Raw genomic sequence first — 24,481 nt, 5'->3', positions numbered from 1 at the left:
ACTCGTATCGACGCCAGACTTCAGTCATAGAACCACGACTCAAGCGGATCGTGAGCGATCAGCGTAGCCTCCTCCCAATCGTACTCTCCCCCATAAACCGTTTCCGGGAAAGTAGCCACCATATCCTCAGCTCCCTGCTTCTTGAACCAGCTCTCCATTGCATAAACATCCTCAGTAATCATCTCCGCCAACGCATAATCCGCGCACGTCTCCTTCTGCATTTGCTCCAACATAGTCGGATCGTCATTCCCACTAAAAGCTTCAAGCTGCTTCTTCAAACCAGACACATCCGTCTCAAGCTCTTTGGTGCGCGAAGTAAGCTCTTCTCGTGACTCGCCCTCATCAGCATCCATCTCTTTCTGTATTTCCTCCGCGCGTGCATCCAGTTTTTGCTTAAAATCTTCAACACTCGCGGCGATCTTCTCGAATTCTGCTTGTGCGGTTGCGAGCTTGTTTTCGGAATTTTTGGCTCGCTCGGATTGGAAGGCCCAGTACCAGTTACCGCTTCCGATCTTTTCGCAGGAGATTTTGCTTTCGTCTTGGAGGGCTTGGACGTAGTCTGGAAGGGAGGTTAGTTGTGCTGGTTGGGTGAGGGAGAAGGAGCGAGGTCTTACCTTTGACTTGCATGCCGTTGATTGAGCCGACGGATGGTAATTGCTTCTCGAGTTCTTTGATGCTCCATACGCTGCGGGACTTGCGGAACCAGGTTTGGATGGTGTTGAGTTTTTGCGCGTTGCAGTTGGTTTTGGGCGCCTGGGGTCACGTCAGTGAGGGGATCTGAAGCTGGCAGTGAAAGGGTGCTTACCATGTTTCGTGATGTGAGGGGGAAGATGAGTGTCGGAGCAGGTGACTCGAAGTGCAGTGGTTGTGGAAGAAGTGACAGGTGGAAGTAGAGAGTCTGAGAGAGCGAGAGCTGGACGAGACGAAGTTTCGAGGGCGGCGAGGCAGAAGTGCACGGGCCCCTGAAACGTTCTTGCCTTCACTTGGGACCTGCAGCGCGCGAGGAAGGCACGATCCGTCCCACTTCAAGCCTCCCTCCGAGGCGATGATGCTCTCTGAGCTCGTTCGCAGAGCTCAGTGAGTGAGCTCTGAAAAAGACATGCTTCCCGGCGAGTGGCATTCGTGTGAGGGAGGGGTTTGCAAGAATTGCATGTCATTGAACTCACTACTAGTCATGTACGTACGCACTGCATCTAAAGCTCCTTGTGCTCCACTTCGTACGAAGTCTTGCCATGGCCAACAGTATCCAGACCACCCATCTCTGCAGCAAGAACTCTGCCCTTCTCCGTGGCCGCAGCACCACCAACAACAGCCGCATCGCCATCGAAGTGCTTGGCAATTTCCTCGAGTGGGGTGTAGCGAGTCTCGATGTAGAAGAAGTACACGACTGCGAGCTCGATTGCCAGCCAAACGCAGTAGACGATGTAGTACTTCCAGCCAATGCCGTCGATAGCGACGGGATTGACGTACTGATTGAAGAAGAGGGCGACGTCGACCATCAAGAACATGAGCGTCATTCCCTTGGCGCGAATGTTGTACGGCAGGATCTCGGCTGAGTAGCTGACCAACATTCCAGACCAGGCCAGGTTGTAGAAGACGTAGTAGAGGAAGACCATGGCGATGACAGTGTTGCCAGCTCCTTGCGCACCGGTGTTCGCGAAAGTACCGGCGCAGGCGGTCCAAATGGTGAAAGCGACCAACATACCAGATGTGGAGACCAGGAACAAAGTCCGACGACCGACTAGATCAACCACGAAGCACTGTCCAATGGCAACGATCAGGTTCATGATTTGGAGACATCCATTGATCACAAGCTGCGTGTCACCATCTGTGATGCCGATTTGATTGAGGACCAGGTTGAGATAGTAAGAAGCCAGACCGTTGCCGCTCCATTGGGAGAAAAGACCAAGAGTCAGGAGAATGATCAGTCTGCGGCGGTTTCCTGGAGTCTTGAACAGCTGCAGCCAGCCATTGCCTTCGATTTCCTTCTCGAGAACGATTGTATCCTTGATCTCTTGCAGCTCAATCAGGACAACTTCGTCCTCCAAGTTGCCGTTGGCGTGGACTTTGGCCAGAGTCTGGTGTGCCTCTTCTGTCCGGCCTTTAGAGATCAGAAAACGTGGTGACTCTGGAACGAACATAATGAAAGCAAGCTGAATCAGGGAGGGAGCGGCTTGAAGGATTGATGGGATTCTCCATGACCAGTTGTTGTTGATGTGGTTCGTGCCGTATGTTGACCATGCCGCGACAATCGATCCAGCATACCAGGTCGTGTTGTAGATGGTCGTGAAGATTGCGCGATGCTGTGGGTGTACCAGCTCAGTGATCAGAAGGGGACTGGCACCGTGTGCGATCGCAACACCGAAGCCCAGGAAGAATCTTGCGGCGATGAACATTCGGAAGTTGATGGAAATGCCCTGGAGCACCACACCGAGAAGCATGATCAAGCAGCCTGGATTGTTGTTAGTGCGTGCTTTATCGATATTGCAGGTCCAGAACATGACCTACCAATTATGATACCCCATCTCCGTCCCAGAATATCGGCAGTGTATGGCACGACTGGAAGGGCCACGAGCGAACCAACGGACATGATACAGGCGAAAAGCCCCAGAAGCGAGCCTCTAGGATGACCGAAATCTGGGCATTCGTTAGTGCTGGCCCATTTGACCTTCTGCGTTGATGCACTTACGATCCTGCCACACTTCCAGCGACTGCAGACCGTTGACCATACTGCCGTCGAAACCATTGGTGGCCGAAGTCAGGACAACGAACATCAGACAGATGTACGTCTTCCGCAAGCCTGCATCTTTGTACCACGTCTGCAATCGTCAGTCATCCTGCTGTTCAGCGTCAGGTCTTTGAAACTTACCACTTCAGGAAACTCTTGTCCCGCGAGTCTGAACGTGCCCTTGGTAGGTCTGTCCATTGTGGAGTATGCAACGATCGTCAAGGCCCGTTCCTGTGTAATGAAGTGACTGCTGTTCTGGCGAGGACTGCGCCTTTCTCGTGGTGCAATGGGAGAGTTGTGGGAACTGGCAAAGCATTATATGAGCTGCTGTGCTCCATTGTCACAATTCATCCAAAATAGCCGCCCTGCGACCGCGGTATATGCGAAGACGATTTACAGTACCGTGCAGCCAGGACAGGCGAAACGCCACCACTCCAGCATCCATGTCCTGATTGGAAGAGTCTGGCCAAGAAGACTCGGACAGGAGGACGGAGGAGATATACCCAGCCGAATGTGAGCGGCCCAGTCAAGCCGCGCTACTGCACAGGCGATACAACGTGAGCTGTATGTGAGTGGGGGTCAGCTAGACGATCCTGGCCTTGTCCCGCTTCTCCAGGTTCCTCGTGCCATGGGCCAATATATGGAGTGCAGTACAGACACCGAACCGTCGCACCGGGTAAAGTCCACATTTAGCCGCGCAAGCAATAAGGATCAAGCTAAGACTGCCAACCGTACAAGCGAGGCCAGCTCATGTGCTTTGCCACGAGGCTAAAGTGCAATATGCACAGTCTGCACGAACGAGACTCGTCCTATTGCGCTCGAGTGCTCGCGCCTCATACCAAGAAGATATGCACTAGTGGCTTTGACCCACCAAAGAGGTAAGTTGACTCAAGCCGAGTGCTTTGCTAGATCGTGGTCGATGTGTAAACGCCGCATTCTTGCGGGTAGTAATGATTGGAGTGACCGATCGTGAACGGCTCGGCGGTCCGTCTACGTCTCACACTGTTATGGCACACTGTGTCAGCGTGGCTTGGTATGCGTGCCGTCGCAATTGGGCCCCTCTAGGAGCTCTCAGGAGTGCCGCCGTCAAGAAGATCTGATGAGCGATGTCTCAAGCAACTCTTCGGCTGCACACAGCGTCAGGTTCTCCAGCAAATTGCCATGCGTTCGTGCCACTGCCATGCCCTACGCCTTTCGCTGTGCCATCAACGTTCGGCAGAGCAAGGGTATCATATACTTAACATGCAAACCTCATGTCAATGCAGGTGTGATCTACGTGAGCACCCACACAACCCCAGTGTAGCGTGGTCTTTAGCCGTGCATCGCGATCCACTGGCAAGACCTGGCCACGAGTATCGACCCAGGGCGACATCCAGATTCTCGGAAGAGTCTCATGGATATGCGCGAAACATGTAGCCGGCTAAGAAACCGCACAGCCGGCGCAGGTGAACGGCTGTCGTGCTCCCCAGGTCGAAAGCCCATTGAACGATCGATGCAGCTGCCCTTACGTGCTAGGAGAACGTGATCTTCTTGGTCGTAAGATCTGCTACGATTTGTTCAAAAGCCTCACGTTTTCGCTTCCGCTCCGCCGCTGCGCCCTCGCCACCCTCCAACTCACCCGCCTCTTCTTGCTCAGCAGCAGCGTCCTCCGCGGTGCGCGGATCCCAGCAACGAATAGTACCATCTCCATGAGCAGAGTACATCTGAACATGATGGGCGCGCCATGCGAGTGCTGTCGTTCTGTTCTTTGGGTTGCGGACGTTTGCATCGGCTTGTTGGGCGCCCGGCAGGCCCTGAACACGCAAACGATTCTGCAGGGTCCCGTCGTGCATGTCAAAGGCGAGGATCTCTCTGGGGTTCGGGTAGACAACGATTTCTTTTCCTGCTGCAGACAGATGGCTTGGTACCACAAGTGGCAACAGCGCCGTGGTCGTGGAATTCTTTAGTCCTGGTCCAAAGTTCACGAGCGTGTTAGCACCAGTGTCCAGGTTCCACACTCTCACGCGCTCGTCGTGCCCGGTGGTGACCAAGTGCCGACCATCATCAGCCCAAGAAAGACCATTGACTGCTCCATTGTGCGCTCGGCCCTTCTCCCGTCGTCGCGCTCCTGTGCCTTTGCCATCATAACCGGCAATGCCGATGCTGTCTTCCATGTCCAGGACTCCAAGGCTACTTGCCGATTTGCGGACATCCCAAGTGCGTACGCAACCGTCAGTCGCCCCACTCGCGAGTATGTTCTCGTACTTCGGATGCCACGCGACTGTCAGCAGTGAGCCTGAATGCCCAGCCAGAGAGTGGCTCGCAGATCCGGAACGAAGATCGACAAGTCGCACAGCAGGATGTTGGGTCGCACAGGCCACAAGTAGATGGCTTGCAATGCTGGACGTAGCATGTGAGTACACTGTAGAGCCAAGATCGAAAGACGCAGAGACTTCCAATGTCTCGGAAGAGAACAACTTCAGACTGTGATCATAGCCGCTTGTCAACAGAGCAAGAGAGTCAAAGGGATAGAACGACACATGAGTGATGCTCAGACGGGCAGTGTTCGAGGTCTTCGCCGATACGGCCAAGGGCAAATGCGTGATCGCTTTTCCGGGAGATGCATCTGCTTCACCAGCCTCGAGATCCCAGATGGCCAGAGATGAATCGGCGCCGCCAGAAACCAAATACCGGCCCTCGAAGCGGTCTATGGCAATGCTGCTGACACCAGCGGCGTGTGCCAAATCGACTGTTCTTGGAGCATCGTTTCGAGCGCGTTCCGTCGGCGGCTGAAGCGCGAAGCGGAGGAGAGGCGTGGGCTGCAGTGCCTTCAGGAGCCGGTCATGCTGCGCCTGGATGAGTGACTGTGGACCGATGGAACCGAGCTGGCGATTCAGCAGAAATGAATTCATCGATCATGATGGAGGTTGTCGCGGGAGTGTTGTGTCTCGGTCGCGTCGGACGCGCCTGCCTTGCCGAGATGAGGTCACCGGGCGCCCCTGGGTTGGAAGACTTCGCACGACACAAAATCGCAAGACCACATCAACATCGCATGCAAAGCTTGAAGGCGCGCAAGATGTACGATTTGGCCACTCCGCGGTCTCACTGCATCTCCATGCTGTGGCAACCATGCTCGGAGACACTCCTTGTCGCAGAAAGCGCGCCACACATAAGTTCATGTATCCTCCGAAAGATTCACTGTCATGAGCTCGACGCCGCTAGGAGTGCGTGGGGATGGCGGCAGCCCCGCAGTGCAGCTCATTGCCCGTTGTTCCCTTGCGTGGCGCATCTGGCAACAAATATATGATGATGTTCTCGTCGATCTTCTGCAACAAGTCCTGACCGGTTCTAGTAACGACAAGAGCACGAATTGCTGCCACGCCTCTTGATGTCTGCTAGGCTAGGAAAACCAGAAGGAAGGGTGTCGGTCGATGGCATCTCGCAGCCATATTTCGGCCCGCAAGACACACTCACTGGCAAGATCACATTGCGCTATCTTCCATATTCCAGCATCTTCAAAAAGAACGTCGAGACCGCGGCGCTGTTTGGACCACTGAAACTCAGCATCATCCTCGCTGCTCGCATCAGACTGAGGATCAGAAGGGAACGATCTCACGCCCTTCCCACCAACCACGATGCGCATCTTTTCGCTACAAAGTTCCCAGTCTACAACGGAAGTTTGGAGGCAGAAGTCGGCAAAGAGCATACCTTCGCCTTCACAGCTCAGTTTCCTCGCTCCATCGAGGCATTGCCCCCAACGTTCTCACTTTTATTCCACCAGGTCCCCGATATCGTTGATGTGGCTGTACAATATCGTTTGATGGCAGAGATCGACATGCCTGGAATAGCGATTGAGACGTTAGCTGCACCTCTTGAGATCAAGTTCGATGTTGCTCGGCCATCGATGACTTCAATCGCCAGCAGTCGGACTGCACTCAAACTTCGCACGAAAGTTCAAAATCAGCATCTCCTTCCTAGTGACCAGCAGCCCCAGGGTTTCAAAGGCAAAGCCAGGGCAATCTTCACGCCCAGTGAGCAGTTCCCGGCATTCGTTCTGGAAATCTTCTGCACCGAGCACAAACACATTTACCCCGGTCAGCAGATGAAGTTTGAAGTCACACTCAGGCGGGACGATAGTGAGACTACGGCGCCTGCTGTTCCTGACATCACGCTGGACAGTTTCAAAGCTGATCTCAAAAGTGCAACTGTAGTTGATGGATCGCAGCGGATTATGGGGCCTGCCGTCATCATCGACAAGACTTACGCACAAAGCCTGGAGTGCAAGACACAATTGCCAATCAACTTCTCGAAAAGCAACGACTATTCCACATATGTTGTCACCATTCCCCTGAAAAATCATGCAAGCTCGTTCAAGCATCCAAAGCTCTCGCGAGTATACAGTCTGAAGATTACGATGCAATTCACAGTTGCGAAGAAAAGCGTGAGGCTCTCAAAGGAATCACCAGTAACAATGGTGCCTCGGCCGACCGACGACAATGATCCACCTGTGGCTGGTCCATCGCGGAGGGTCGTTGGCGATGTCGAAGACGAGGATCTGCCTGTGTACGAGGAAGCACCTGCGTACACAGTAGCGAATGCGACTTGAGAAAACATAGCGAGCCTGCAAAAACATCACAACCTGGATTCGAACTCGCGCACTTTAGGCAGTCAAAGGAACTGAGAACGCACTTCCAGGCGCATCAGCGGACGTGAATGCATCGTAACCACTCGGTCACGTCGCCATCGAGGGTAACCTTTGCCAAGAATACCAACTTCTTGGAAGCTTTGCGCGTTTCCAATCGAGGAATCGCGAAACAACTGGCTACCGAACACCTGCTTCAGTGGGGACTCTGCTGTCTCTCTACACTGACTGGTCTGATGCAAAATGAGAATATATATTGTTCAAAATATTCTCTACAGGCACCTCAGTTCATAGTTCCGAGGATGGAGTATCCCCACTGTGAGGCGGGAGCTTACTAGGACTACACGGCTAGGTGTACCGGACATGAGACCTTGTCAGCCGCAACATGAGATTGGCCCGTTCTTCGACGCTTGACTGCTGCACTTCAGTGAAGGCTTACCGACTACTGCCGGGAGTACAGAGAGGTGCACTAAAGGGCTAGGGATGCGCACCACCGGGGTGCCGGATCATAGAATTCAGATTGTTGTGCTTAGCTCTCCAGTTCTTTTGGCTGTCCTTCTGGCTATCCGGAGTCACTGACAGGAAAGAGCAGCCTGTCGCCGAATGGGCCATCGAGAGCCCACTAGCACGAAAAGAGAGGCTGTTGTAGCAAGGGAGGGTCAGCTACCAGGGCATAGAAAGAAGCCTTTACCAAGACTCTTGCAACGAAGAAGCTCAACTCTTGCATTGGGCTTTCGAACCCTGGCCAGACTTACCCTGGCCGAGGGCGAGCGCGATGCGCACACAGTGCGGGTCGTCAACTCTTTAAAGCACAACCTGAGGGCATGGGCTCCACATCTTGGGACGATCGTGTGGGGTGCATTATGGAGATATACCGACTCACGGCATCAGCGGTCCGACTTCCCGAAACAGAAGAAATATGTCTACGGAGTTCGGAGGGCAATGAAGCACGAAAGGACTTGTCTCCTGCGTTTGCGCAGAGTTTGCTGTTCGTGACCTGCGTGAAGTCGCGGAGAAACTGACTGGAACAGGACTGACCGCAAGTCGGATGACCTCAATGCGGATCTTGGCGTGGTTGCTTGCAGTTTCGGAAATGCCGACACGGAGTTCGCTGACTAGCCTTGCGTCAATGTTCTTCCACACTTCGTATTGCTGCTACTTGAAAGATCTACTTCTTGCCATGTCTGCTCTTTCATTGACTCTCCACTTCGACTACCGACCGCCTTACTACTGTGAACCAGGTTGAGACATCTCTTCCCACAACCAGGGACACGACTTCCACTTGACCACGAGCATCGAACACATACAGGACCACACAGATCGACTCTCGCCTACTGGCGAAGCGGGACCCTGTGCTGAGCTCAGATCTGCTTGACCTTCCACGCGCGCACGGCGCACGCTGTCCAGGATGTCTTCATCTTCGACCCTAACTCTCGAAGACTCGACGCACCTCAAAACAATTCAGGAAGAGAACAAACCAAAATCGCCTAGACCAACATTCCAACCAGAAACCCGCCGACTAGACGATTCACAAACACCATCCGTCCACAACGATGACATATCCCTTCACCAGATCCTTCAAGACAACTCCGCGCCCAACGACGGCACAGCAGTCGAAGCAAAAGAAACCTGGCTCTTCCCACGAATCAACACCTACCGCTTCGCAGCCGTCTGTCTCGCACTCTTCAACCTCGGACTCCACGACGCCTCCTACGGCCCTCTAATCCCCTACCTCGAAACATACTATAACCTAAACTATACCACCGTCTCCCTCATCTTCCTAGCAGGTTTCCCGGGCTACCTCCTCGCAGCCTTCGCATCCGATCGGATCCACTTGAAATTCGGCCAACGAGGTCTCGCAGCATTCGCCAGTACTTGCAGATTAGCAGCTTACATCGCTCTTGTCTGCCATCCACCTTGGCCGGTCGTTGTCGTGTTGATCGCATTCTGTGGACTAGGAAATGGACTCCTCGACGCGAGTTGGAATGCCTGGTGCGGAGATCTCGAGCATCCGAATGAGTTATTGGGAGTTGTACACGCTCTTTACGGTCTAGGAGCAGCTATCGCACCATTAATCGCTAGCGCTATGACGGATAAATACGGTTTGCCATGGTATAGATACTACCTCATCCCACTCGGTTTCAGCATCATCGAACTCAGCAGCGGCGTGGCAAGTTTCTGGAAAGCCAATGGCGCGGAATTCCGGAAAAAGAGCGCTCATTCGAAAGAATCGGGTGGAAGAACGAGAGCTGCGCTCAAACTGAGAGTAACCTGGACTCTGGCAGTTTTCTTACTTTTCTACGTTGGAGCCGAAGTCGCGCTGAGTGGTTGGGTTGTCACTTTTATGCAACGTGTACGAGGAGCTCCAGGATTCCAATCTTCGTTGACTTCGACGGGTTTCTGGCTTGGAGTTACAGTCGGACGAGTGGTTCTAGGGTTCGTGACACCTAGGATCGGAGAACGATGGGCCATCGTTGGTTATCTACTTGCGGCAGCTGGACTAGAGCTCCTGTTCTGGTTGGTTCCACAGTTCATCGTTTCGGCCGTCTCTGTTGCGCTCATCGGATTCTTCCTTGGTCCAATGTTTCCAGCGGCTGTGGTGGTGCTGTCAAAGACACTCCCGAAGCACTTGCATGTCGGAGCAATCAGCTTTGTGGCTGCTTTGGGTATGGGAGGAGCGGCTGTTATTCCTTTCGCGGTTGGTGCAATTGCGAATGCAGTTGGGGTCAAGGCTTTGCAACCTATCATCCTTGCGATTTTGGTTATTCTGCTCGGAATGTGGTTGACGCTGCCAAAGATCCCGAAGCAGCGCGCCGACTAGATCTAGAAATAAATGTAGCATCAAATTTATACGTTCATCATCTCGCCTTACACACAGAAGGAGCACTCGGATTTTCATATGAACATTTCATGCGTACGCTGTGCTGCCGCTATGCTCTCCTGATACACTATGAACACAAAAAGCCAGCCGTTCTGCGACGCGGCCGTTACTAAAGACATATTGAATGTGACTTATGTTCATTCCACGATTTCCAATTCGCCTTTGCGATCTCTGGCAAAAGTGTCTTTCCAATCGTCCCATATTCTCTGCAGCTCCTCGACGTACTTTGTGTGCAGTTCATCGACATAAGCAGGATCGGGCGTCTTGCTTTGTATTGTCTGGATTGGCCGGCCAACCACGATATTGATGGGTCGTCGATAGGGCATCATCCCAACGTCGTAGTTGAACACGCCACGCGCGTGGAAGAGAGGTACCTGCGATGAAGTCAGTGCGGGCAAGAGGCTGGAAATGAGAAAACGGTGCTTACAGTGAAGCCCATCAACTTCTTGACAAACAGCTGAGTTTTGTGAATCCAAGGGTGTTTGTCCGAGTCGAATTGGTCATAGATATCGTTCTCGCCAAATGCCAGAGTAGGAACAAGATCCGCACCACACCTGACAGCAAGTTTGACAAAGCCCTTACGCTTTCTCAATACCAGACGCATGGTGTAGGGTTTCGCATCCAAGGATTCGCGTGCACCTCCAACAACGATAGTCACAGCACGACCCATGCCTTCTTTATTCGGCCCGCCTCTGGAAAGAATGTTTTCACAGCTTTCGCGGCTGACGGAGGCGAGACCCATGCGAAGTGCATACTCGCGGTAGAGCGGTATCCTGAAGTTGGAGTCGAGCGTGAGCAATGTGTTAGTAATGCCAGGGAAGAGCTGGCCGAAGCCGAGCGCTTCGGTCGCAAAGGCGGCAAATGCGCCGTGACTAATGATACCGTGTGGATGGTATCCAAAGACATACTTCCTTGTCGGTTCCAGCTTCTCGCTCCGGTGTAGCCGCGCTGGAAAGTAGGAGGCAAACAGCGACCAGACCTTACTTCGACGCCAGAATTCGGAGCGAAGCGCCAGACTGCCATCGATCGAGACCTGCGAGAAGAGGACATAGACGAGATAAGGCACCAGGATCGGCCAAAGGAGAGGAATGCCGCATAGGAATAAAAAGAAAGCGAGGGAGCCCACAATGGAGAGCGTGTGCAGGAGTACCATGGCGGTCTGCAGTCTACGCTGGACCGGCACGTTCAGCGGTGCCCATCGAATCGCACTCCTCCCCCACCCCTCACCTGCACGACGTCCACTCGTGAGCTCGCTGTCTCGCCGTAGCTGACGAATAGGCTTAGGTTTGTCCTCGATTTGTTGCAAGCTCAAAAAGTCATCGTCGTTGCGCTTCACCGAAGTCAGATTTTCACCGCTCTTATTACGAATGAGGTCGATTGCGGGAGACGGCGCAAGCGTGTTGCCATTTGGCTGCTGTTGTTCGCTCCCCATATCGATTTGCGAATCGGATGAGGTGGGTCGACTTGTTTCGCCGTTGAGCGTGCGCGAAGAGCGACGCTTGTGTGTCCGCCTGACTGGTGATCGAGGAGCCTCGTCCTCGCCTACTCCGTGAAATGTCTCGCTGTTGCCGTTGCTGCCACCGTTTGTCTTCAGCTCGTTCCTGATCGTCTCCTTCACGGGATTTCCGTAGCCGTCACCATTGGGTAGTCCGTTTGGTGTTGGCGAACGCTCCTTGACAGCACTCGCGTAGCTCTCGCGACTCGCTTTCGACTCGAGTCTGCCTTTGGGATGCCGTAATGTAGGACTTCCAGGGGATGATGTGGCCTCGTCGATGACTTCGCCGAGAGCTCGAGGCTCGCCGGAACCGTTTCTGATGTGCGCGGGACGCGGCGGCGTCTCTTTGATAATGCTCTCGTCGATCACGGGATCTTGGGCGTCGATGGGATCCTCTTCAACAGCTTCAGCGTAACTTTTGGGAGGCAGTTGCTGATTTTCGCGTGTCGCGGGAGAGGCAGGCTCTGGATTGAGCGCCATGGTCGTGCTTGCCGACGATCAGTGACGCGAGCGGACAGGGGTCTCGAATTGCTGCGGATCCAAGAGCAGCGCGACGACGAACGGAGAGGGACACGACAATGGCGGAGAGGGCGCAAAAGATATGTCTCTACAGCTCGCACCCAGCTTCTCCGCCTCTGCTCGAGCGCTGCAGGCTGGCGCAGTGGCAGGAAGTCTTGCATGATCCCGTCGTAATGACGCACGTTCCGCCAGCTGGTGAGACCTGCACCGTGGGCTTAGCGCCAATTCGTTTGCATGTGCCAACACTCCTCGACACTCTACACTTCTACCGCGAGGTGCACAACATCCGACGCACAGCACAGCACTCTGCAGGCAGTCATACGCTACTCTTCCGGCTGACATGACACTCAGCCGCCCCGCTGGACCACGCATCACGGCAGACGAGCTTCGAGGCCAGGGCTGAACCGGCGTTGAAACGGCGATATGCCCAAGCTCCCCAACCCGCTGCTGAAGCGCAAGTCTTCATCACCTTTCACATCTGCCCAGCGCACCAAACCTGGTTTGCGCAAGAACAGCACAGTGTCCGACGCTGAACGGCTGGAAGATGTCGGAATCATCCCTCGCCTGCCCACCGTTTCGCGGCAAGATGTCACATCTCTCATCCGCCATGCCCTCAATAACGCCTTCGAAGACATCCCGGAACGAGCTGCCGGGATGAACAGCCAGCAGATAGCGGACACTCTCCAAGCTCGAGCTCGAATACCGCCCATCGTCAGCATAGCGCACTTGCATGCACTTAGCACCTCGACCACGGCGACTGAACGAGAGCTGGCACGTTTGGTGGCGGAAGGAAAGGTCAGAAAGGTCACAATACCCGGTCGCGGCAAGGGAGGGACTGCTATTGGCGAGGGCGTGGCACTGGTAGAGGACTGGGTCGAGCGAGTTATGCGGGACGACGTTGCCTTGTCGAAGGAGCTGAAAGAGCAATATGTTTCCCTGATGCGCGAGCATCCTGTGTCTCAGACAGTGCCTGTGATCAAGATTGACCAGGCCGATATCAAGAGTCTCGTACAAGCTGGTTTTCTCACGAATCCTGCAGCTTTGTCGTCCACAGTCGGTAATGTCTTCGCTCGTCCCACAGGAGGCGCAGCTGGGTCAATAGCCACGGCAGGTCATACAGCAGTGACCGGCACCTTTGCTGCTGTCGGTGGGTACGGTGCGATACACGATTCTGGTGGCGGAGGTAGCACGCTTGCCACACAGCACAACCGGACTCATAACAATAAGGTCCAACCTACCATGACTTTCAGCCTACCCGGGACAGGCTCATACCTCAAAATGCTGACCGAGGCTCGACAACATTTGCTCTTCCTATTGAAACAGCTAAGTCCGAAATTCCGGGAAGCTACCAAGGACCTCTTGGAGGAGAAGTGGAATGGAAATGTTCTTGGTGACGAGGTGTCGAAGGCAAAAAGGATGAGAGGCGAATGGAGTGGAGTACTACCCGGGCAGACGAGACGATGGAAACAGTTTCATGGGCTGGAGTTCGATTGGATACTTGCTGAATGCCTTGGAAGCGGACTTGTGGAGCTTTTTGACACAGGCAGTGTTGGCATGGGTGTGAGGGCCATATAACATCATCAGCTTCCAGGCACTCTCGAGTCGGCACGCCGAATGTTACGGGCGATACTAAGAACATATCCTGGAAAGCAGAAGCAGAAGTAACGCGAACCATCACAACGCTATTGCCGTCCTGCCGTCTCGTTGGCGCTCGTAGCCGGCATTATCCGCCATAAATGCATAGAAGCGACTGCATCAATGCCACCACAGCCGAACCGCCTTTACATCATGCTGACATGAAGTCAAGTACCAGAGAGCGGAAGCCAGATCGAACTGCGACAGCAAGTCAGAAGCTGGTACTTTGATTGTGGGAGGGGATCGATTTCATAAAGGTCAGCGCTCATCGTGATGCCTGTCAACGCGAGATTGATACAATGGCTAACAAGCCGCATCTCGCAAGAGATTTACTCGAGGCATATGGGATAGATACATGTAGCACTGCAATGCCAATGCCAATGGTGAAGCCGCCAGCTTCGGAAAACTTGCTGCCTCGGCACAGCCACACTCACCACAGACAGCGATACTGTACGCAACGTTACAGTAGTCACGCCAGGCAGGCATATCTACTAATACAATGTGATCCGCCATCGTGGCCTCAGAAACACATTTACCACCTTTCGACAGCCTTACCATGGCAGAACCCACCTCGTCAAGACTGCTGACACTTCCGTACGACATTCGCTTCCTGATCTACCAGCAATTATTCCCAAGCGGCAAATACATCAACATCCAAGCAGGCCGCAATTCCCATCTAAGACTCAACGAAGAAGACTCAACAGTACCTACCGCATTTCTGAGAACGTGTCGCCTTCTCCACGCCGAAGCGAGCAGATATCTCTACACCAACTACTTCTTCCTCGTCTTCGGCGAAAAGCGCAATTGTTTGGCCAACTACGAAAAACTGCAGCGCACACTGCAACTACATTCACAGTCAAAGATACATGTGCATCCATTGAGCAATGGCAAGCATTCGCAGACTGGTGCGATTTTGCTGACTTCGAGTGACGCTTTCAGTGTCAAGGCTCGGGGACGCGGAGTGCCTGTTACAGTGGAGGATCTGAGGCGAGAGATCGAGACTGGCGAGAAAGGTGGATTTGGTGCAGGTCGTATAGTGCATGATTTGTTTTTGGCCCACTATGGAATGAGCATCGTGCTGGCCGCTCTCATGATAGCCGTTTTGGCGTGGTTGTGCTCGGGAAGGGCAATTTATTCTTAGGCTGCACCGCCACAGGTCGGCAGTGAAGGTGCTCGATCAGATGCAGTATCGAAATCGAATATTAGTTCGGAAGGCGGCGATCTTCTTCGTATATCGAGAGCAGTTTGTGGTGCAAGTGGCACTGCATTTTGACACAGTATGCGCGCCGCAAGGGCCAAAAGCCAACCGTGTGCAGAGCCTACGAAAGTCTGGCCTTTCTTAGTCAGCCAAAAACAGTTCCAAGATCGCCGTCCTCATGCACGCCTCGATGCGACTCTCGCGGTCCAGACCCTCAGCTGCATCGCGACTTTCACTCTGCATCTTGAAACACAGCATGTACATTCGGAAGCTACAGTGTCATTAAGCACTATCCCGTAGGCGCTCCAATGAGAGCGAAGCCGGGCGCAGAGCTCTGGACGAGCAACTGTCGAAGCCGGTGAGCTCTCACCTTTTTCTCAAATCCTATCCTCTCTTTCTTTCGCGACAGACCTGAAGTCGCGCCTCGTGGCGTGACGGCGCAAGCGTAGGCTCGAGCAAGTACACAAGATGCATTACAGTAAGTCTCCGCCATACTCATTGAGGCAGAAGAGGAGTGCGGGCATTGACTTCTGCGCCAATAGTTCGTTTTCTGAAGACTCCGAAAGTCTACGTCGACCGCGCTACCGTCACGCTCAAAGCCGTCCTCACTATTACGACCGATCTTGGCGAGACATTCTATCCCAGCGACCTCGATTTGGTGGTGTCTCTTTGTGCTCCAGAGGAAGATGGCGAGATATATCTGCGCAAGAAAGTAGCATGGCAAGGCGGATCACGCTCGGTAAATGTGTCTCTCGATCTGTCCCGTCAAGATGTGGACTGGCCGGCATGTGTACATGTTTCGGTTAAAGGCACCAAGGTGACGGACATGATGCCACCATTCGTTGATGTGTGGAGTGGTTCTCTGAACCCTACCAAAGGTCACTTTGAGTCAGGCTGGCGGGTCGAACGACGATTCAAGTCCGTCAGCGAACGTTCGTTATGCCTTCTGGAAGACGCTGGCGACAGTATAGCGCGCCATTTGTGGGACGGATCCCAGGCATTGGCGCAGCACATCGACTACACCATCTCGCTTGATCATCCCACGACGCTTCCGCTGCTCGAATATGTCCTCATTTCGGCTACATATCGACGGACCAATATCATCGAATTGGGATGTGGTTGTGGCACAGTCGGAATTAGTGTCGCACAGTCAATACCCGATTGCGACGTGCTACTGACGGATCTGGACGAGGCGAAAGAATTGGTCGAAGCCAACATTGCAAGAATGCAACCCGCCATGGCCTCTCGAGCACGTTTCCAGTCAGTCGATTGGCTAAAAGCTCTACCGCCCAATCTGGAGACTCGCAAGAATGACCTGATCATCGTATCCGAATGCACGTACAACACGGATACTCTCGAGCCGCTGGTCGGTATGCTGGTCACATTGGTGACCCGCTCACCGAAAGCGGTGATTGTTGTGTCTACCAAGACCAGACATGATAGTGAGGCGGCCTTTTTCGATCTCATGAAGAATGCGGGTTTGATCGAAGAAGGCTCGATGCGGTTGCCGTTACCCGGTGAGCCTGGACAGGGCTACTCGGATTGGGCCACGGATGTAGGTATGCATGTGTTCCGCGGGAAGGATCACCGCCTCAGTCTGAGTCCCCGGAACAGAAGCGAAGAAGAGGTGCCGACTACCAAAAAGGAGAAGCGGAGTAAGTCGAGATAAGGGCATTGCATTGTCTTTGCCGCAGTGGCGGAGCTCGAGCATGCACAGTACCATCGGAGCACGCGAAAGTTGCCGGCCAAGGTACGTGCTTCTCGCGGCGTACTTGTGCTCAGGATCGAGCTACCGAGCAGAGCGTTCCTGGTCACATTGGAGAGGTCCATGCGGTTGGAGATTGCTTTTGGGCTGGTTGTGATGAATGATGAACGAATGGGATGCATTTTCAGTATAAGTCTCGAGGCGCTCAGGTCGGCAGGGATGATACCAAAAAACATGATAGGCATTCGGCGAGCATGAAGGTTGCGCAAGCATTGGGCGGTCGCGATGGGAGTTTGCAGTTTATACACGAGCATCGTGGGATGAGTATGAGAGTCGAAACACTCATCAGCCTTTTTCACGAGGATTCGTTCAGTCGTGTAGCACGCACGCACCGCTCCTGAGTCGAGCATCAAGATCTACGGAAGGGCTGGACCGGTAGATTTCACGGAGCCATCCTCCGCAGAGCCTCGTTCTTGACCGTTTCTCGTTTCTCGGCTTCATGTGTGGTGGCTTGACTTGACGCCCAATTTCTGGTGCGTGTGACGTGTGCATTCGCTACAGGTCGCAAGCAGAGCACTCGATAGACGGTCTGGATTTTCTAGTGAGAATCATTATGAGATCGACTGTGCAACGCGCGTGTATACCGAGTAAGGAGCGTAGATAAACAGTCCAAAGTCCACGCTTTACGGTGGACAGATCCCTTGCAGCGGCACGTTGTTGACATGTGGTAAGGGCCATTTCCGTTACGTCCAGAAACGACAGCCAATAGCATTGCGATCGCAACGACCGCTCCTGAAGACTGGGAGCACAAAATGGAGTGCGTCCAAATGCACCTGCAGTGATTGACTCAAGGTGGGTTCTGCAATACCGGATCCCGGTCAGTAGACTCGTTCGAAATTGATTCTGTCGTGGAGGACAAGGGGGATTGATGATGGAGGTTTGTGACTCCGGAAGCTGTACGAAGGCTTCCAGCGAATCGGTAGAATCGCAGTGGTGAGGCGGCAGACTTAGCGAGAGCTGAGTGTGAACTGGCGAGGTGCTTCGAAAAGTTGGTTTTACGTTCAGGACTACTTGGGCGGAACTGAGCTCGCACACCCGTCGGGAAGCCGCGACTGACGACCGACTGCGCTCTTGTCGGCTCGAACGTCAAACACGAAATCCCCCTCCGTCGCGAAGGTCTTTGAACTTCACCACGTACCTATCGTTCCGCGCGACGATCCTCACATGCTATCGAGCGCAGAAACACGGCCGCCCTCGCTGCTTGAATAACGTCACCTCCACTCTCGACTCGCCGACTCGCCTACCGAGCCCTTGTCGAGCACAGACTTCGATCGCAGTTGAGGCTGCGAGCGCAACATTATTCGAGAGTCACACACTCAGATGCCATGTCCGGATCTTGACTCGTTGTCGGCCATCTGACGGGCGAGTCGCCCGCACCACCCTGAACAATGTCGGACGCGCCGCGAAGCGAGTTGTACAACAACAACAACAACAACCATGAACTAGAAACCCCGGTCGTCGACGAGGGTGGGAGTGGGACCGCGCCATCTGCGTTCAATGACAGCGCATCAAAATCACGGACCTTGGCCTCAGGTCTCCCACGGACTCTCGCCAGTGCTCGCTCGAATCCCGCACTGCTGCCCTCACGACCCGCTGGCCTCGTGAAAGATATGGCCAGCAAGTGGGAAAGCAGCGGGCTTCCGCCGCTATCCCTCAGCTCTACCGAGCGTGAGAACTCCCGACGACCATCTATTCCGGGGAGAACGACAGCGCCCAGATCTCCCGTCAGTGCATCAAGCGGGGAGGGCAAGGAGCGCGTGAGATTGCAAAAGAAGCGACCTGCACATACTCACAAGTCAACCGCCAAGTCACCATCGACGTCGTTCGAGGCCAACAGCTCCTTCTCATCTGTCGGCACTACTCGCACCACACGCAGCCAGCCACATTCCGCCTTCAGCCCGAAACACCGACCTACGTCGCCGAAGCAGCACTCGCGACCGCTGTTTGGTGAGATCACTGCGGATGGGATATGGAATGGCAACTTTGAGTTGGGCAATTACGGACCGCTGCCAACCTTTGAAAAGACACCGCGACGGGGAAGCGAGGGCAGTCTGGCGCTGGGCCATGGCCGCTCACAATCGCATCAGGACATTGCTACTCCGTCTCTAGCCCCGCCGCAGCCGCATCAGCACAAGCTGAACCATCAGCGCAGCCGGAGCGATATGGATGCTTTACGCCCGCAAGCTGTTCCCAGTATGCCGGATCTGGGAGCTCGCACCATCCCTACACTGTATCCCACACCACCTGACTCCATATCACGAAACTCAAGGTCGCGTCCTGCTGCAACGACATCGCGAATACCGATTAGCAACCGCCAAGGAAACGACTCATCCTCCTCGTTCCTCAGTTCGCCGTACACACGATCTGCGTCATCTATGTCGAGCCACAGACGCAAGCTATCCAAATCCCCCACACGGCCCAGCACGGCAAAGGGAAAAGAGAACAACGCGCCGCCATCTCGCAGCCGATACGCACCTCCACCAATCCCTACAGCTTCCTCGAACCAGACGCTTTCTGCCAAGATAGTGGCCCCGCCTGCGATAACCTCCCCGCCCTTGCGATCATCACGGCCTAGACAGCCAGTGAGTGCGGCGACAACTTCCGCTAGCCGTGCGAGAGCGGCCGAGCGATTCGTGAGCGCGAATCCTGGCAGGAGAGATATTCGACGGCCAAGCGAGCAGTGGCTTGGGAAACCATACGATCCGCAAAAAGAGAGATCGCGGAGGAAGATACCCGAGCTGGATAATGTGGACTTTGCGGAGCGCAGGGCCAGGATACAGAAAGCGATTACGGCAAGTCTGAGATCCAACGATTCGTACGAAAGCTTGCGGAGCGCATCTCGCAGTCAGTCTAGGAGCCAGACGAGAAGCGCTTCACGAGGTCCCGTTCGACTAAGCACTGGCGACTTCGTGCCGCAAGCTATCGCAGGCGCGGAGCGAATGCAGCAAAGAGAGGGAAGCGCTGTGAATGGACACTCGCGTGGTTTGAGCGTGGAGACGACCAGTCTTCAAGCACCACACGCACAGACTTCCGATCTGCTCTCAGCGCAGACCGAGAAGACGTTCTTCGAGGACGAAAGCCCCGTCCTTGGACGGGCCGCAGCGGCGGAAGACTCAGAACAACCACAGGTGGAAGACGGCGGACCGCAGATCCTGCTTGCACCCGTCACCTATCAACCGCCAAGCCGCTCCGCAGCCGTTCCAAGTACCATAGAACTAGGCCAGAGTGAGCCCGCGCAACCAATTCATAGCCCCAGCGTCCTAGACAACGTGATGCGCATGCGTAGGAGCAGTGGATCAGATGCCAGTGGTACGGGGACTGAATTCGCGGATGACAGTCCGTCCGCCAGAGACAGCACCAGTGATGCGGATGATAGGTGGGGGTCTGGTATCGATCGGGGTGCAGATCAAGGTTCAATACGGATCATGCTGGACGAGGACCCAGAAACTAGTCAGCATGCAGAACCGTGGCTCAGTGACATGGGGAACAGCTCCGCTGAATCCCGCCGCCGCGACTCACCCACACAAGGAGACGTTGTGCACACGCAAGCCTACAACGAACGAGCCTTTGCTGTCAACGGATACACAGAATCTCCAGACGACGATGCAGTGACATGTTTTCCGAACGAGCAGAATACGACGCCCAAACGCCAGACCCGACCGCGAGACGACACCCTTCGACCTACAGTATTCCGTCCAGACGCATCGCCCGGCATTGATTCCCAAGAGACACTTGGCGCAGATGGGGCCATCGCTCGCGTGCTGGAGTACTATCAGTCCACTGGATCACTTACGCCGGACATGCTTGAAGAGGTGCAGCATCGCATGGTGGACTTGCACCGATTATCTGCTAACGGCGGATCCAACGGCATCATGATACAAAGCCTGCTGGACAGTGTTTTGGATAGTCAGGCCAAGGGACAAAGCACACCAGAAAAGCAAATGCTGCAAGCTGGCACATATGAGATGCCGTCGATCACACCGGATACACCGCCGATGGGTGATGGATTTGTGCCAGGCACTGTCATTGTATATGGCAACGAGACACCAAACAATAACGAGGACGATGAGGACGACTTCGAGGCGAAGATCCGCAAGGCGGACGAAGCCTGGGAACGGCAGCAGCGCGGAGAATATCCCTTTGCACAGGAGGACGATGAGAACAAACCTACACCTCCGCCAAAGGATTTTGGGTACACACCGCGATCCAGCACTGTGCCCAGCACCGGGTCCTTCACGCCAAGCATGAATGAGGCCGGCTTCAGACTGTCAACGATATCGACTACAGGAGGTCTGGACCTGCACGACATCCATGCAGCGGCTGATCGTGCAAATGCCACACCACCGGATACCGAAGCGACGGCCCCAGATGTCTCTTCAGCGCCTTCGCATGCACCTCCGCCTGTACCGAACGAGACATCTTTGAAACCATCCGCTTTCCCTGATCTCGCGCTGCCCACATCTGCCTCCGAGAGAGGGTCTAGCGACCTCTCGCCGCGACTGAACAAAGGGACATGGGCACAGTCTAGTTCTTCTAGGCCACCTTCATCGCGACCTTCTACAGACAGTCAGCGAATTCCACCGAGTCTGCCCACTTCTCAATCCATGACATCTGTCTCGGAAACAACAAGGGTTGGCTCAGTGGACACAGGACGCGATGGCGCTACGAAGACGCAGAGTGCTGCATCGCCTGCCCCAGAACACAAGCGCCTTCTCAGGAGACGACACATTATCAAAGAACTGCTGGACACTGAAAACTCCTACCATCAAGATTTGAAGATCATCGAGGATATCTACAAAGCCACCTGCACCCCAGAACTGGTCCAGCCTGAAGATAAGAAAGTGCTCTTCGGTAACTGCGATGAGGTAGAGAAGTTTGCATTGCATTTCTATGATGAAATGCGCAAGGCCGTCTCGCAGGTGTACACCCCTCCAAAGCAGCATCGGTGGATGAACAAGCGTGGTAGTTTCTCCACCACGCAAAGCGACGGCACGACAAGCACTTTCACCGATGCAGTGGACAACGAAAAGGACCAGACGACAACGATTGGGCGCACGTTTTTGATGAACATTCCACAAATGGAGAATGTGTACGGCACCTATCTGAAAAACCACGATGCTGCCAATCAAAGGCTGTCGGCGATCCAGAGCACGACGACTGTAAAGTGTTGGCTTGACGAGTGCCATGCTAATGCTAGCGACATCACGTCTGCATGGGATCTGGACTCTCTTCTTGTGAAACCGACTCAACGTGTTGCCAAGTATCCAATGTTGCTCCAGCAATTGCTCGAAGTCACACCATCTGAGCATCCCGATCACGGTGACCTCAAAAGCGCAGTCAAAGATTCAATCGCTATGCTGACACGAATCAACGATGCTAAGAAGCGCGCCGACCTCGTCGATCAGATTATCAATCCTGGCAAGCGCAAGGACACAGATTTGCGCAGCGGTCTAGCCAAAGCCTTTGGACGCCGCACCGAGAAGCTCAAAGAACGAGTGGGCATTGCTGAGGCCTTCCAAGACCCGGCCTTTGACGATCTGGCCCACAAATTCGGAGGCCATTTCATTCGATTGCAGATCTGTATGCGAGATGTGCAGGATTACATGCATCGGACCGACAAAGCCATTGAGCTCATCAACAACTACGCCAACGCTCTGGAACTGTTCACTGACGTGTCTCCGAGCACACTCCCTGAAATCGAGAGCAAGTACCGCAAATATGGCCAAGTCATTCGTGATCTGACATTGATCGCGTTTGGGGAGCACAAAGCCGATGTGCAGAAGAGGGTTCTAGCTCCGATGATCCAATGCATCAAACTGCATGAAGGTCCCCAGAATGCGATCAACAAGCGGAAGAAGAAGATTGTTGACTACGCCAAATGCAAGTCAGAAGAACGTCGTGGTCAAAAGCCTGACAAGAAGACCGTGGAGGCTTCGGAGCTGTACGTGGCTTTGAATGAGCAGCTCAAGATCGATCTGCCGAAACTGTACACGCTCACTGCTCAGCTCGTCCAGAATTGTCTCAACTGCTTCATCGACATCCAATTGAAATGGCAGGGTACTTGGGAGAGGAAGTTGAAACCTTTGCTGGAAGCCGCGGATGTCCCAAGCAGCATCCAGCAGATTGAGCCTGCTTTCAAGCCTGACTTTGTCGAGATAGAGAGGCGCTGCAACAAGCTGTCCATTTGCAATGGCACCTTGAAGGTGGAAGCCGCAAGCTTCCTGTCCACAACGCCGACACTCGCGGAATCCTCAGAGACGACAAGCAAACGACGGCCTTCTACCCTCGATAGCTCCAATCGCACGCTATCAGTCGGCAGCGAGTCGTCACACAATGCCAATAACCGACGCCACAGTGGTATTTACTCCCCAGGCTCGGAAGGGCAGTTTCCAGCGGACTCACGGAATCGATCAAGTTCGGCCATTGCCAGTCGCCAACCTGCCCCTTCTGCTGCGGCTGGCTCTCGGCCGTGGCCAAATTCGGCTGCTCATACTCCCAGTTCATCGTTCTCCGCTACCAGGCCAGCCACTGCTGACTCACCATCTCTTCCACCATCGAGCTACTTTCCCCGCCAAAGTCACGAAGCACCAAGATCACACAGGCCAACATCGGATGCCTCATATTACACAGCCCGGCCGACACCTGCAGAGGTCGAACAGCACCGGTTCTCTGGCTTGTTTAGCTCCGCTCTCCCGCCAGACGTTACGAGTCCTCCGCAAGAAGCGACTCCGCCGCGTACGGCCCCCGCTGACATGCCGATCTTGTTTGTGTGTGCAAGCTTGTTTGAGTTCAGCATCGACAGGACCCGCAAAGAGGGCGGATATCCCTACCTGCAGTACGTGCAGGGCGAAGTCTTCGATGTACTCGCGCAGAAGGGCGAGCTGTGGCTGGCGAAGAACCAAGATGATCCGACTAACGAACTGGGCTGGATCTGGGAACAGCACTTCATCATACTGTCGTCGGAGAACTAAAACATTGCGCGTATCGCAAATCACTCATTTACTTGCTTACGAATTGGACGAAACAGCAACATGCACGGAAGGCGCGCCGGCGGAGCGAATCGGCCTGTCGACACATATTCTGACTGGACAGCCTGCGCCTTTTGTGCTGCAGAAGCACTTCTTATGTTTACTTATCCTCTGATTGTTACCAGCGTCGGTTTATCAAGCGGAGGCGTTGGCTGGCGCTCTTTAATGGCACGACCTGTGCACTTGTCTGGGAGCGAATTCTTTTTGTTTGAATAGACATATCTGTCTGTCTGTGTATGATAGGATCGGGCTATGAAGTGGGTACATTGGACTTCAAAAGTAGAACAGGGCGTTCTGCAGCGAACGCTGTGCTGATGACATAGGGGGTCGAGAGTCTGCTAGCAGACGCACGTGTGTAGTAGGACACGGAAAATAGTCAAGTGAACCAGTCTTGTATCGCTTTCGATGACGGGTGCATACCTTCCTATCTCGTGCTCTCGGCAATGCGATAACGTGAGCGTTAGGTGTCTTTTGCTGTCGTCCGAGCCTGCATGGAACTCAAAGCTTGGGTGATTGCGAGCTGGCATTGCCCATACTGCAGGTACGGAGCTACTCAGAAAGCCGCGTTCATCCCTGTTGCTCTCGTCGTCGTCTACACAAACACAAACTTA

At 54.2% G+C, this 24,481-nt stretch overlaps 9 protein-coding genes across 9 annotated transcripts; 5 read left to right on the top strand and 4 right to left on the bottom strand.

Annotated features, from left to right (window-relative positions):
• Positions 1–20: 20 nt before the first annotated feature.
• Positions 21–808, bottom strand: RHO25_012805 (uncharacterized protein; the record flags this gene model as incomplete). Its single annotated transcript, XM_023604103.2, has 3 exons — positions 21–559; positions 615–753; positions 806–808. The coding sequence occupies 3 exons, from the start codon at positions 806–808 to the stop codon at positions 21–23; spliced, it is 681 nt and encodes a 226-aa protein (XP_023450541.2).
• Positions 809–1,193: 385 nt separating this feature from the next.
• RHO25_012804 (uncharacterized protein) lies at positions 1,194–2,926 on the bottom strand (the record flags this gene model as incomplete). The annotated part of the gene is made up of 4 exons (XM_023604102.2): positions 1,194–2,452; positions 2,509–2,637; positions 2,690–2,819; positions 2,870–2,926. 4 exons carry the CDS (start codon positions 2,924–2,926, stop codon positions 1,194–1,196), a joined length of 1,575 nt encoding a protein of 524 aa, XP_023450540.1.
• A 1,313-nt stretch (positions 2,927–4,239) lies between these two features.
• On the bottom strand, positions 4,240–5,619 carry RHO25_012803 (uncharacterized protein; the record flags this gene model as incomplete). The annotated part of the gene is made up of 1 exon (XM_023604101.1): positions 4,240–5,619. The coding sequence occupies one exon, from the start codon at positions 5,617–5,619 to the stop codon at positions 4,240–4,242; it is 1,380 nt and encodes a 459-aa protein (XP_023450539.1).
• Positions 5,620–6,095: 476 nt separating this feature from the next.
• Positions 6,096–7,313, top strand: RHO25_012802 (uncharacterized protein; the record flags this gene model as incomplete). Its single annotated transcript, XM_023604100.1, has 1 exon — positions 6,096–7,313. One exon carries the CDS (start codon positions 6,096–6,098, stop codon positions 7,311–7,313), a length of 1,218 nt encoding a protein of 405 aa, XP_023450538.1.
• A 1,444-nt stretch (positions 7,314–8,757) lies between these two features.
• Positions 8,758–10,170, top strand: RHO25_012801 (uncharacterized protein; the record flags this gene model as incomplete). Its single annotated transcript, XM_023604099.2, has 1 exon — positions 8,758–10,170. The coding sequence occupies one exon, from the start codon at positions 8,758–8,760 to the stop codon at positions 10,168–10,170; it is 1,413 nt and encodes a 470-aa protein (XP_023450537.1).
• Positions 10,171–10,367: 197 nt separating this feature from the next.
• On the bottom strand, positions 10,368–12,205 carry RHO25_012800 (uncharacterized protein; the record flags this gene model as incomplete). The annotated part of the gene is made up of 2 exons (XM_023604098.2): positions 10,368–10,604; positions 10,658–12,205. The coding sequence occupies 2 exons, from the start codon at positions 12,203–12,205 to the stop codon at positions 10,368–10,370; spliced, it is 1,785 nt and encodes a 594-aa protein (XP_023450536.1).
• A 462-nt stretch (positions 12,206–12,667) lies between these two features.
• RHO25_012799 (uncharacterized protein) lies at positions 12,668–13,819 on the top strand (the record flags this gene model as incomplete). Its single annotated transcript, XM_023604097.2, has 1 exon — positions 12,668–13,819. The coding sequence occupies one exon, from the start codon at positions 12,668–12,670 to the stop codon at positions 13,817–13,819; it is 1,152 nt and encodes a 383-aa protein (XP_023450535.1).
• Positions 13,820–15,545: 1,726 nt separating this feature from the next.
• RHO25_012798 (uncharacterized protein) lies at positions 15,546–16,746 on the top strand (the record flags this gene model as incomplete). The annotated part of the gene is made up of 2 exons (XM_023604095.2): positions 15,546–15,555; positions 15,620–16,746. The coding sequence occupies 2 exons, from the start codon at positions 15,546–15,548 to the stop codon at positions 16,744–16,746; spliced, it is 1,137 nt and encodes a 378-aa protein (XP_023450141.2).
• A 1,484-nt stretch (positions 16,747–18,230) lies between these two features.
• On the top strand, positions 18,231–23,813 carry RHO25_012797 (uncharacterized protein; the record flags this gene model as incomplete). The annotated part of the gene is made up of 1 exon (XM_023604094.2): positions 18,231–23,813. One exon carries the CDS (start codon positions 18,231–18,233, stop codon positions 23,811–23,813), a length of 5,583 nt encoding a protein of 1,860 aa, XP_023450133.1.
• Between the last annotated feature and the right edge of the window lie 668 nt (positions 23,814–24,481).

Source organism: Cercospora beticola, chromosome 9 (assembly GCF_033473495.1).
Source record: "Cercospora beticola chromosome 9, complete sequence".
Taxonomy (NCBI): Eukaryota; Fungi; Ascomycota; class Dothideomycetes; order Mycosphaerellales; family Mycosphaerellaceae; genus Cercospora; species Cercospora beticola.
This window is presented reverse-complemented; position numbering and strand designations above follow the sequence as displayed.